The sequence below is a fragment of the Spermophilus citellus genome, assembly GCF_964194105.1.
Source record: "Spermophilus citellus genome assembly, chromosome: 4".
NCBI lineage: Eukaryota > Metazoa > Chordata > Mammalia > Rodentia > Sciuridae > Spermophilus > Spermophilus citellus.
In genome coordinates this window covers 106,955,283-106,968,683 of record NC_138185.1, presented here as the reverse complement: position 1 = coordinate 106,968,683, position 13,401 = coordinate 106,955,283, and the positions used below count along the sequence as shown (strand labels likewise).

Sequence of the window (13,401 nt, the reverse complement as noted above, 5' to 3'; positions counted from 1 at the left end):
AGACGTGACTGAAACCTGAGTCTATCAAAGTCTCCTTTTATACAATGAACACTTCTGTTATTGACACCTTGGTTCACTGAGAGCTGACATTTCTCATTTGTACTTCTGATCAACAGATAGATAGATAGATTTTTTTTTTTTTTTTTGAGACAGGGTCTCACTATGTGGCCCAGGCTATTCCTGAACTCCTAGGCTCAAGTGATCCCTGTGCCTCAGTGTCTTGAGTAGCTGTGATTACAGACATATGCCAACCTAGCCAGCTGAAATCTACATTTGGGGGAGAGGGTCCCAGGGATTGAACTCAGGGGCACTCAACCACTGAGCCATATCTCCAGCCCTATTTGGTATTTTATTTAGAGACAGTATCTCAATGAGTTGCTTAGCACCTTGCTTTTGCTGAGGCTGGCTTTGAACTTGTGATCCTCCTGCCTCCGCCTCTTGAGCCACTAGGATTACAGGTATGCACTACCGCGCCTGGCTAAAATCTACATTTTTAACAGAACCATCTAAAAGGAGGTCACAGGTACCATGAAACTTCTCCTTTAAATAACAATGCATTAGACTCCTAAGAACAAGGATAAGTGCTGGGGTTGTAGCTCAGTGGTGGAGTGCTTACCTCACATGTATGAGGCACTGGGTCCAATCCTCAGTACCACATAAAAACAAATAAAGAAACAAAATAAAGTTACTGTGTTCATCTACAACTAAAAATGTTTTTTAAAAAGAATAAAGATAAAATCCCATATAATCATGATACTGTGTTTATATCTAAGAAAATTAATATTCACTCCAGAATATCATTTAATCTGCAGTTTATATTCACATGCCCTCGGTTTTCTCAAAAATGTCTTTCATGCCTTCAAATACTTTATTGTTGTTAGATCCAGGATCCAATCAAGTCCACGTATTGCATTTGGTTCTTATGTCTCTTTAGTCTTTTGGTTCTAGAACAGGCCTGTTTTAGTCAGTTTTTGTGTTGCTATGATGAAAATACCTGACAAGAACAACCTGGAGGAGGAAAAGTTTATTTGGAGCTCACAGTTTTAGAGGTCTCAGTCCATAGATGGCTAACTCCATTGCTCTGGGCCCAGGATGAGGCAAGACACCATGGGGGAAGGGCCCAGGGGAGGAGAACTGCTTAGCTCATACCAGAGTCAGGAAGCAGGGGCAAGGGTCAGGGGGCAGATGAACCCTTCCAGGGCATGCCCCCAGTGATCCATCTCCTCTAGCCATGCCCCACTGCCTACTGTACCATCCAGTTCATTCAAAGTAGAGGGACTGATTAGGTCACAGCTCTCACAATCTAACCATTTTACCTCTGAATATTCCTGCATTAACAGGAGCTTTTGGGGGGTACTTCATATTCAAACCATAACAAGGCCCTAGTCCTTTTTATTGTTTTCTCCCATAATGATGTTGATCATTTTGTGGACTAAACACAGTGGTAATCCACTACTTAACTACACTTCCCAAGCCCTTTAAATTTTTTTTTCTTTTGTTTGTTTTATTATTGTGAGGCAGAGTCTTGCTAAGTTTCCCAGGCTGGCCTAAAACTTGAGATCCTCCTGCCTCAGCCTCCCAAGTCACTGGGATTACAGGCATGCCCCACCATGCCCAGCTGATGTTAACAATTTTGAAGAGTCCAAGCCAGTTGCCATAAGGAATAGCCTAAAGCATAGATTTTTTTTCATTAGTTCTTTAATCTCTTCCCAATTCTTACACAGAAGGGAGGAGGGTGAGGGAGGCTTTCTTTAGAATGCAGAATTTTTATCCTTTCTTATTTTTGGATTGGAGACATGAACTGAGATTTGGGGACAACTGGAACATACCCATCCCTTGTCTGATTTCACAGTTGTTAGAAGGGACTATGGAGCATTCTTCTGAGAGAAACAGTGAACTTAATGGGCCCCTGCTTGTCCTGAACTACGTGTCCAACAGGGCCCTACCTCATGGGCACCATGGGAAAGAAGTCTTGACCACCCACAGACCTAATTTTCTCCACCACCCTACTTGTGCATGAAATAAATGAGCCCCCTATCCTGGACCTGGAGAAGAGCTAGACATTTATCCTCAGGGACCCAGAACCCCTTCAGGCCTATTGCCAAAACACTATCCTTGACCCTGAATGGTAGGTGGAGCTGAGGGATCATGGCTCAAAGCCAAGAGTTGATCCTTCCAACTTTGTTTAGTGATCCAACTTGGATATCAGATGACCAGGACAGCAGCCGGGCCAATCTGATAGAAGGTGATATTTATAAAAGGCCCTCTCATCTGGTGCTAGAAACACAACTCTGCTGATCTCAAGCACCTGCCTTTACAGGTACCTTTCTGGACCCATACTATCTATCCTGGGAACTAGTAGAAATGGAGAGATGGGGTACCCTGGGTAGGTATAGGAGCCTGAGTTCTAGTCCTTTCTGCTCAGTTCTGGACCTCTGCTTCTATATTTTTAAATGAGCACTCTCAACTAGGCCATCTCCAAGGGCCCTCACTTGGCGTAGAGAGAAGGGGAAGAAGTCTACTCCTGGCACAAGGGTAGTCCTGGCCCTAGCTGTAGCCCACCTCAGCCTCCAAGACCATGAGGGAATAGGTACTCAGCCTTGGAGGAGGCATCCTTCTTGGTACAAAGAATACCATCGGAGTAGGGCCATCAATCCTGGGGCCTTGGCATCCTCAGTGTTGCTGGGGTTCCATGTTCCCTGGCATGCAGAAGGTATCAGCAGGAAGCCTGCACTGGCTGGAACCCTTTGGCACAATGTCCAACATACACCCTGTGCCAGGGCCTGCCAGGGGGCTGTCCTTGGCTTTCGTGTTTTAGAGTGGTCACTTTCCTCCACAATTCTTAGCCTCAGAATTGGAACTAGGGGAATGGGTAGAGAGAGCCAAGCCTGGGAATTCAGATGCTCAGTTGGAAATCCTGCCCTGCCTTTACAGCCCTCAGATTCGGTGATGTGCTAAGAGTGAGCCCCGGGGAATAGGACCTATGATAGATGTATCTTAGTCTTTCTGGTGTCCAGCTGAGACCCAAGCATAAAACATGTATTAGTGCTTATTGAAGGATGAATGACTGAATGAATGACTTCACCTCCCTCCTCAGCCTAGCTCTCCTTCCTTTTTCCCAGCAGTCAGTAGAGATGGTGCTATTCCAATCTCTTCCCGTCTCAGCCACAGAGCTGCTCCTGGCTGCTGCCATCTTCTGTCTGGTATTCTGGGTGGTAAGAGCCTCAAGGCCTCGGGTCCCCAAAGGCCTAAAGAGTCCACCAGGGCCCTGGGGCTGGCCCCTGATAGGGCACATGCTGACCCTAGGGAAGAACCCTCACCTGGCACTGACAAAGCTCAGCCAGAAGTATGGGGATGTGATGCAGATCCGCATTGGGACCACACCTGTGGTGGTGCTGAGTGGTCTGGCCACCATCCGGCAGGCCCTAGTAAAGCAGGGTGATGACTTCAAGGGCCGGCCAGACCTCTACACCTCCACCCTTGTTGCTGATGGCCAGAGCATGACCTTCAATACAGACTCTGGACCAGTATGGGCTGCCCGCAAACGCCTGGCCCAGGATGCCCTGAAGAGTTTCTCCATAGCCTCAGACCCCACTTCTGCGTCCTCCTGCTACTTGGAGGAGCATGTGAGCAAGGAGGCTGAGTGCCTAATTGGCAGGTTCCAGAAGCTGATGGCAGACTCTGGGCACTTTGACCCCTACAACGAGGTGGTTTTGTCAGTGGCCAAAGTCATTGGTGCCATGTGCTTTGGGAAGCACTTCCCTCAGAGCAGTGAGGAGATGCTCAATATTGTGAAGAACACCCATGAATTTGTGGAGACTGCCTCCTCTGGGAATCCTGTGGACTTTTTACCCATTCTTCGCTACTTGCCCAACCCTGCCCTGGAAAGGTTCAAGAACTTCAACAAGAGGTTCCTGCAGTTCCTGCAGAAAACAGTCCAGGAGCACTATCAGGACTTTGACAAGGTGAGTATGGGATGCAGGTGGTGACGAGGCACCTGCAGGACCAGGGTGTGGGCCCTCCTACCCTGCTCCAAGATGTCTGTTTAGCTAATGTGCCGCTAAGGACAAGGAAGGTTCTGGGACTCCCTGGAGAAGCTGAGTGATATAGAGCCATCGCCTCCTCCTTTCTGGGCCTCACTTTCCTCATCTTTTAAAGCTTCCCTTCAGCTGCTCAAAGCCCCAGACAGAAAAGGCCTCTGAATGGGGTCCTGGCAGAACTGTGTAATGTGGGGGGCCATTATTATGCATGAGAAGGCTTTTGGTCTGTAAGGAACCTGAAACCAACAGAGGCTAATCCTCAGTTTCATGTCATTTTTTCTTCCCTGTGTTCACACCAACCTCTTCCTCCTTTGAAACTGGATCCCTGGGATCTAGTAACCAGATGGGGTGATTGGAAGAAAGGTTCAAAGTGGCATGAAATGACATTTTAAACCAAATCAGGGCTGCTACCAACTCCTGCCCTGAGCCCCAGCCCACTGCTTGGAGGCCAGGGGGACTGCCAAGCCCCTAGGACACCTCTTGGTGTGTGTGGCAGGGAAGGCCCAGCATTTGGCCCTAGAAATGTCAAGGGTGCCTTTAATCTTGTGCCCCCTCAGAACAGTGTCCAGGACATTGTAGGCGCCCTGTTCAAGCACAGCGAGAAGGCCTCTAGACCCAATGGTGGTCTCATCCCCCAGGAGAACATTGTCAACCTTGTCAACGACATCTTTGGAGCCGGTAAGACCCCTGCTCCTCCATCCATCAGAGCCCTCTGTCCACCCATACTCTTGCCCAGCCATTAACCTGCCAAACACATTTCCACTGTTACAGGATACAGAGACCTGGCTAAGATCAGGGTTTGAGCTTAATCTGTGACGCCAACTCCCAGTGGAAACTCAGTCAGGTCCCTCTTCTCTTCTGGGCCTCTGCTTCTCCATCTGAACAATAAAAATTCTCTGACCTGTAAATATAAGCCTCTGTAATTCTAGCAGCTAATTATGAAGTCTGTGTCTCAAATTTATTTGAAGAGACTCAGCCCCTGCCCTCAGGAAACTCATGAGCTGTGGCCAGAGAAACAAAGCTTGCTGCCTTCATGGTGGATGCTTGGTCCACGGTGGTCTCCTTGTTCTTGTCTTCCTTCCTCCTTCTTACCTCACTCTGTGCTTCCCAGGATTTGACACTGTGACAACAGCCATCTCCTGGAGCCTTATGTACCTTGTGACAAAGCCTGAGATACAGAAGAAGATCCAGAAGGAGTTAGGTACATTGTGTCCCCCAATCCTCTAACTGGGAGAAACCTTGGGATCCCATGTCATTTGTTCAATTTACAAATAACTGTTTTGTGCCTACTATATGCAATCCTGGGCATATAGTGATGCTCACTGGTGCCTGGAAGACATTGGGGGAAGGGAATTTGTGAGATCTCAGACATTTGAATAGACATAGCCCCCACATGGAGGGACATGTAGTATAATGGAGGACACTGATGCAAGGAGCAATCAGAGCAGCCCCTAAGCTCTGTTCATCCTGTATGTTCTGCAGATACCGTGATTGGCAGGGAGCGGCAGCCCCGGCTCTCTGACAGACCCCAATTGCCCTACATGGAGGCCTTCATCCTGGAGCTCTTCCGACACACTTCCTTTTTACCCTTCACCATCCCTCACAGGTAAAGCTGCCTACTCTGTCCTCCCCAAGTCGCTGCCATGTTCCCTCCTCCCAGCTTCTCATTCCCTGGCTTGGCTGTGGCCTGGCTCTTCTTCCTGGCCAGGACCCCAGCCTCCAGTATGTCCTCACCCAGTCCAGTCTTGATCCAACCATGCAGCTCGCAGAAGAAAATCACCTTTTTTGACCTCAGCTGTCACTCACCTCCACTCATATATCCTTCCTGCAAGTGCCCACTCCTCCAGCCTGGTCATCTTCACCGACCTTTACAAACACGATCCAGCCAGCTTCCAATTTTGCTTATGCTGGGCTTTTTCTTATGCTTCTGCCTGGAAGGACTTCTACACATTTCTCAGACTCCCAGAATCCTATCTTTTCCCAAGGTCAATCCTGACCTGGGCTTTCCCTTTCCCAGAACCTGGCATAGCTGTATCCTCTGATGTCTTCTAGGACTTACAGTCCTTGATCCTAAGAGTTAGTAAACATTTACTTCTGCCCACATGTTTATCTAGTTATTCATGGAGTAAGAGGCTTGAAATACCCCAGAGCTGGCCCAGACCACTTGCTTCTTGGCTCCATAGTTCAGTGAACATGTGTTGAAGTTGGAGAACAGAAGCCAAGGAAATGGAAGGATATTTCCCCTTGTCCCTGACTCTCACACTCCCTCCCAGAATGGAGTATGAAGACTGCAGTGAGCAGATTGGGGTGGGGTGGATGAAAGAGCAAGACAGCTTTACAAACCCTGAGCCTAACAGATCCTTCTTCCCTCCTCAGCACAACGAGGGACACAGCACTAAATGGCTTCCACATTCCCAAGGAGCGCTGTGTCTTTATAAACCAGTGGCAGGTCAACCACGACCCGTAAGTACACATCTTATGGAAAAATGTGTACAAGTTCAGCAATCAGGAAGACTGTTTTTCCTGGTTAAATAAGGAGCCTCAATTGCTATATAGCTATATATAATTATTCTTTCTTTCTTTAGTATTGTAGTACTGGGGATTAAACAAAGGGTCATGCTACCATTGAGCTACATCTGTAGCCCTGCCACCCCCACCCCTCCTTTTTGAGACAGTCTCACTAAGTTGCTGAGTCTGGTCTGGAACTTACAACCCTCCTGCCTCAGCCTTCCCAGTCCCTGGGATTATAGGCATGCACCAGGGCACTCAGCTGCTTTATAGCCTATTTTATGTGACAAAACATAGATCCCTGTTTTCCAAACTTCAGTGCACATACAAATGGACCCAGAAGCTTGTTGCAGATTATGCCCTATCCTCCAGGACCTACTTTGGTAGATAGAAGGTGCCTCAGGGTATTCTAATGGGAATGCCCCAGACATCACTTTAGTCTACTGGAAAGGGGACCAAAGAATTTAACATCTGGTGATATGCTCTTGAATACAAAGGTGCTATTGATATTTGTGCTATCAATAATTACTCCAAAATAATAAGCATAAAACAGGACATACTGTTGATTCTTCTTGCTAATGGTATATCTATAGTACGATGGAGATGGACCCATTTTTCTTCTTTTAATTTCTTTTAGATAAAGCATCTTTTTTAAAAACAACAGATTATTGTTAAAAAGCACTATCTTTAAGGCTGCTCATTTCAGAGAGAATTTTGTAAAAAGAAATAAACATCAAGTTCAGTTTGATCACTTTCTCACTAAGTTTTCATTGCTTTCAACCTATTCTAACATTTGTGTTCTCAACAGAAGTCTATTCAAAAGTCTCCCCAAGCCAGGTGCAGTGGCATACACCTGTAATCCCAGAAATTCAGGAGGCTGAGGCAGGATGATCACAAGTTCAAAGCCAGCCTCAGCAACTTAGTGAGGCCCTAAGCAACTTAGTGAGACCTTGTCTCTAAATAAAATATGAAAAAGGGTTGGGGATGCGGCTCAGTGTTTGAGCACCCCTGCATTCAATCCTCAGAACCAAAACAAAAAAAGTCTCCCCTAAGACTTTTCTCCCAGGGCCTCTCTAGCCCAGAAATCCCATCTCCTCTGTCACTCTTGCAGGGAGCTGTGGGAGGATCCCTTTGAGTTCCAGCCTGAGCGATTCCTCACTGCCAACAACAGGGCCATCAACAAGACCGTGAGTGAGAAGATGATGCTCTTTGGTCTGGGCAAGCGCAGGTGCATTGGGGAGATTCCAGCCAAGTGGGAGATCTTCCTCTTCCTGGCCTTCCTACTGCAGCAGCTGGAGTTCAGTGTGCCACCAGGCGTGAAGGTGGACCTGACCCCCATTTACGGGCTAACCATGAAGCATGCCCGCTGTGATCAAATCCAGGCACGGTTACGCTTCTCCAAGTGAAGAAAGCACCACCATGCCAAGGTGGGGGAGGGGGTGCTCATGGGTCCTTAGCCCTTGTTTCTTTTCTTTTTAGGAAAAAAAGAAAAACAGCTTTACTAAGATACAATTCTTATACTATATAATTCACCTCCTTCCATGTCTTTATAGAATTGCACAATCATCATCACCACTGATTTTAGAACATTGTATTACCCACAAAAATCCTCATACTCCTTAGCATTTAGTGACTGCTCCTCCATCATGCCTCTCCTGCCCCACTAGCCACGGGAAATCACTAGTCTACTTTCTGTCTCTGTAGATTTGTCTACTCTGGACATTTCAGATAAATGGAATGATACAATATGTGGTCTGTGACTGGTTTCTTTGACTTAACATAATTCATACAAGTGCTACCCATGTCAAGCATATATCAACAAGTCCTGTTTTCTGAGTCCTGACATCAGGCCTGGGTCTATTTCCTCATAGTCATTGATGGACATTCTTCCTTCCATTCTTGTGTGACACAAGTCTTTGAACACTTGAAGGGAAAAGGGAGGAGGAGATTCAGCCCTGAACTGGGATTCCTCATATCCCACTCTCAAGAGGTAAAACATGTGACTTCTTACGAGGCCTTAATTTATCCATCTACAACCCAGGGAGAATAAGCTCCCAGAAGTACTTGGGTTGCCTGCAAAAAAGCCCAGGTCTCATCAAAGGACACTATCAAGAGATTGAAAAGACAATTCACAGAATGGAAGAAAATGTTTGCAAAACATATTAAACTGGACACAGTGGCACACACCTGTAATCCTAGCAACTTGGGAGGCCAAGATAGGAGGATCATGAGTTCAAGGCCAGCCTCAGCAACTTACTGAGACCCTATCTCAAAAAAAAAAAAAAAAAGAGGGGTAGGGGGTTGCTGAGGATGTGACTCAGTTGTACAGCACAGTGGATTCAATCCCCAGTACCAAAATAAAACAAAACAAAACAAAATATATTGATAAGGAATTAATGTCCAGAATATATAAAGAACACCTACAACTCAACCACAAAGAAACAAAAAAATCCAATTCAAAAATGGACAAAAGACTTGAAAAGTCAGTTCTCTAAAAAAGATATACAAACATCCGATACACACAAGTCACTATGGAAATGCAAGTCAAAACCACAGTGAGACACCACTTCATGTCCCCCAGGATAGTTACAATTTTTAAAAATGGAAAATAAGAAATGTTGGCAAGTATGTGGAGAAAGTGTAACCCTGGTGCATTGCTGGTGGGAATATAAAATGGTGCAGCCACTGTGAAGAAAATGTTAAACATAGAAAAATCATATGATTCAACAATTCAACTGCTAAGCATATATCCTAAAGAAATGAAAAAAGGTATTGCTGTTGTTGTTGTTGTTGTTGTTTTGGTACCAGGGATTGAACCCAAGAGCACTTTACCACTGAGCACTGAACCACATCCCTAGCTCTTTCTTATATTTTATGTAGAGATAGGGTTGCTGAGTTGCATAGGGCCTCACTAAGTTGCTGAGAGACTGGCTTTGAACTCACCATCCTCCTGCCTCAGCCTCCTGAGCTGCTGGTATTACAGATGTGTGCCATGGTGGCTGGCGAAAACAGATGTTTAAGCAAAAACTTGTACATAAATGTTCATAGCAGCATTATTTGCAGTAGCCAAAGGGTGAAAACAGCCTGCTGTCCAACAACACATGAATGGGTAAACAAAACATGGTAAACACACACATGGAAACACTATTTAACCACAGGAAGGAATGAAGTTCTAGTACAGGCACAACATGGATAAATCTGAACCACATGGGAAGAAAGCCAGACGCAAAAGGGAAAATATTGCCTGATTTCACTTATATGAAGGAAATGGAATAAACTTCTAGAGAGAGGACAGGAGAGGTTAACTGGAGATAAGAGGAGGAAAGAATGGGGATATTGTTTAAGGAGTGCAAGAGTTTCTGTTTGGGATAACGAAAAGTTCTGGAAGTAGATGGTGGTGATGGTCGCACAACTTCGTGGATGTACTTAATTAACACCACCTAATTGTAAACCTAAAATGGCTAAAATGGTAAATTGCACATATATTTTACCACAGTCTGTTTTAAAAAGGCATGGTGGCACTTGTAATCCCAGGGCTTGGGAGATAGAGACAGGAGGATCACAAGTTCAAAGCCAGCCTCAGCTAAGCAAGGTGCTAAGCAATTCAGTGAGACCCTGTCTCTAAATAATATGCAAAATAGGGCTGGGGATGTGGCTCAGTGTCAAGTGCCCCTGAGTTCAATCCCCAGTACACTCTCCTCAAAAAGGCAAGTAACACAGTAAAATAGTATGTTTGATAAAAAGAGATGAGCTGTCAAAGCCACAGAATGACATGGAAGAACTTTTGATGTATATTGCTAAATCAAAAAACCCAAACTGGAGAGGTTCCATGCTGTCTGATTCCAACTCTGTGACACTCTAGAAAAGGCAAAACTATGGAAGCAGTAAAAATACCAGTGGTTTCCAGGAGTTTGGGATAAGAGATGAATGACTAGGAGGAGCACAGAGGATGTTTAGAGCAGAGGCTGTTTAACCTGAGACACAGATTATCACATGTGTCAGAACCCATAGAACATTCCACACTAAGAGTGACTATGGACTTTAGTTAATAACAATGTATCCACAACATTGCAAATAATCATAAAATATCAGGGAAACAGGGAGCAGAGGAGCAGGTATCTGAAAAGTCTCTGTACTTTCTACTCACTTTTCTATAATCTAAAACTCCTAAAAATATTTTAAAAAGCAAAAAAAGCAAGTAATACAACAAAATGTTGCCAAAACATATTTAAAAAGGCTCAGGCCTCCCCTCTTCTCCTCACTGTCCCTGATGGTGTCCCATGCTCATGTCCACAGTGCCAGAGCCCCTGCCTCCCCTCTAGCTCCCTAATTTCACCTGCAAAGTAAAAGCAGAGTTGGATAGTTGCTCTCCTAAGAGCCCAAGAATTGAAGCGCATAATGAGTTTGCTTTTTTCTTTTCAAGATGCAAAGGCTGTAGTGATCTTCTATGTGATCAAGGTCTTTCCCTCTGAAAAACAGAGACAGGAAGGCGGAGCTTGCAAATGGAGCAAGTTGAACCCCTTCCCACCACACACACTTGAACTGACCCTCAGTCCCCTTAATGCCCCTTACTTTCTAAGGACACAGCTTTTCTTTTTTTTAAAAAAGAGAGAGAGAGAGAGAGAGAGAGAGAGAGAGAGAGAGAGAGAGAGAGAGAGAGAGGGAGAGAGAGAGAATTTTTAATATTAATTTTTTAGTTTTCGGCAGACACAACATCTTTGTTTGTATGTGGTGCTGAGGATCGAACCCGGGCCGCGCCGCACGCATGCCAGGCGAGCACGCTACCGCTTGAGCCACATCCCCAGCCCTCTAAGGACACAGCTTTGCGTTTGAAGGAGTCAAATGACTACAGAGGGATTCCAGGGTACCCTAGAATTCAAGTGTGGGAAATAGAGGAAGGAAAATGATGGTGGAATCTTCTGGAAGAGTCCAAGAAATAAGTAGAAAGGATACTGAAAGAATACCTGTGCCCACCCATCCATCATGACCCCCAGCTTTCTGCCCCTTGTGCAGCAGAGAGGATCTCTATCAAGTGAAGCCTACTTTCTTACTGTATTAGAGATGCGTTCTGTAGAAAAAAAGGAGCTATTAATAGCTCAGATTGAAAATTTAGTCAGAAGGCAGTTCAAACAGTGCAGGTCTTAGGTGCTGTTGTCCTAGGAATGGGTTTACAGGGCTTTGACCCTGCTGATACCTGTCCAGATTGCCCTGTTGACATCATCACACCCCTGCCTGGGGGCTACAGTACCAGGAGGAAATTTTTCTGCTCAGAGACTGCCGTCTGAGTAGGGAGAAGCAACCCAGCCCTGGGAGTCCCAGGAGAAATGGACTGCTTGTCTGAGGGAGGAGACATGGCCTGGCCCTGGGAGCTCCAGTCAAAGCAGACATGGCTCCCTCCTTCAGAGCCCCTAGACTGGTGGAAGGGTCCCTGGTGCATCCTGGTGGCACATATAAGGACCCCTCAACAAGCAACAGCATTACCATACTTTATCAATCCAAGACCCAGGTCCCTGGGGAGTTTCAGGACAGGCCTGAGATGGTCCAGTGGTCATTCAATGATCACTACCTCATCTGGCTCCTGGTGAACTGGGTTGGCCTGGGCTTCTCACGCACATCTGGCCAATCTTTAACTGGCTGCCCTAGGGCTCCCCTCTGACTAGAGCCAAGGTAGGAGGAACTGGACACAGAGACTTTGCTCCCTTGCTTACCATTGCTGTCCCCACAGCAGGCTGCAGGCAGACTGGGCCAGTTCTGTCCTGCCCCTTCCACCATCTCAGGCTATTCTCAATCCACCCAGGAGATGGGCACTGCTATACCCACTCTGGAGATAAAGGACTCCAGGTTCAGAGGGCACAAACTGGAATTGGTGTGGGAGGGATTCAGGACTGTACTCTGCTCTATTCCACATCCAGAGTTTTCCTGCCTGTGTCTCACTGCCTGCCCCCAAGCCAGGACAGTCTGCATAGAACAACACAGCTTGGAAATGAAACAGGATCAGCTGACCAGGTGGCATGCCTCTGGCACTCAGCCAGAGGACTAGGAAACATAAGTTCAGGTGTGGATGACATTGGGCAAGACCCTCCCTGTCACCAGACTCAGACCCCCCTCTTCAGCCACCTCTGAATCTGAAGATGGGGTACCAACATTGACCCCTGTTTTGCCAATCTCATTTAACCCATTAAGTCCCAAGGTTTTCTTTTCTTCCTTTCTCTTTTTCTTTCTCTCTCTCTCTCTCTCTCTCTTTTTTTTTTTTTTTTTTTTTTTTTTGGTGGTACTGGGGATTGAACCCAGGGCCTTGCACATGCGAAGCAAGCTCTCTACCAACTGAGCTATATCCCCAGCCACAAGTCCCAGGTTTTTAATTCTGAGAATATTTCAATGAAATCAACACAGGTACACTAAAATAGGTTGGAAATCATAATCTAGAGTTTATATACCCTTTTGATATTTTTTCAAATATATATAATTGTTTGTGATACATATAAAGAATATTTTTTCCAAATGCTCTAATCATCCACCTATTTTCTCAAAATAATAGAATTCTAATAACATAATATTTGTTTCAAATTGACCCTAAGTGGTATATATATTTTTTTAATATTTATTTTTTAGTTTTCAGTGGACACAACATCTTTATTTTATTTTTATGTGGTGATGAGGATCGAACCCAGCGCCCCACACATGCCAGGCGAGCATGTTACCGCTTGAGCCATATCCCCAGCCTCTAAGTGGTATATATGTTGCTCAATTTATTTTTCCCCATTTGTTTGTTTGTTTATTTGTTTTGGAAGGATTGAACCCATGGGCACTCTAACGCTGAGCTGCATCCCCAGCCTTGTTTAAGTTTTATTTT

The 13,401-nt window shown here is 45.6% G+C and overlaps 1 protein-coding gene across 1 annotated transcript; it reads left to right on the top strand.

The window, feature by feature from the left end:
* Nucleotides 1–2,307: 2,307 nt before the first annotated feature.
* CYP1A2 (cytochrome P450 family 1 subfamily A member 2) lies at nt 2,308–8,202 on the top strand. The gene is made up of 7 exons (XM_081292349.1): nt 2,308–2,320; nt 3,126–3,965; nt 4,598–4,718; nt 5,152–5,241; nt 5,523–5,646; nt 6,417–6,503; nt 7,660–8,202. Exons 2-7 carry the CDS (start codon nt 3,135–3,137, stop codon nt 7,952–7,954), a joined length of 1,548 nt encoding a protein of 515 aa, XP_081148475.1. The 5' UTR covers nt 2,308–2,320; nt 3,126–3,134; the 3' UTR covers nt 7,955–8,202.
* Nucleotides 8,203–13,401: the final 5,199 nt, after the last annotated feature.

Coding starts and splice junctions, on each gene's coding strand:
- CYP1A2 (XM_081292349.1), top strand. CDS start 3,135: ATGGTGCTATTCCAATCTCTTCCCGTCTCAGCCACAGAGCTGCTCCTG. Junction 3,966..4,597: donor ACTATCAGGACTTTGACAAG/GTGAGTATGGGA, acceptor GTGCCCCCTCAG/AACAGTGTCCAGGACATTGT. Junction 5,647..6,416: donor CCCTTCACCATCCCTCACAG/GTAAAGCTGCCT, acceptor TTCCCTCCTCAG/CACAACGAGGGACACAGCAC.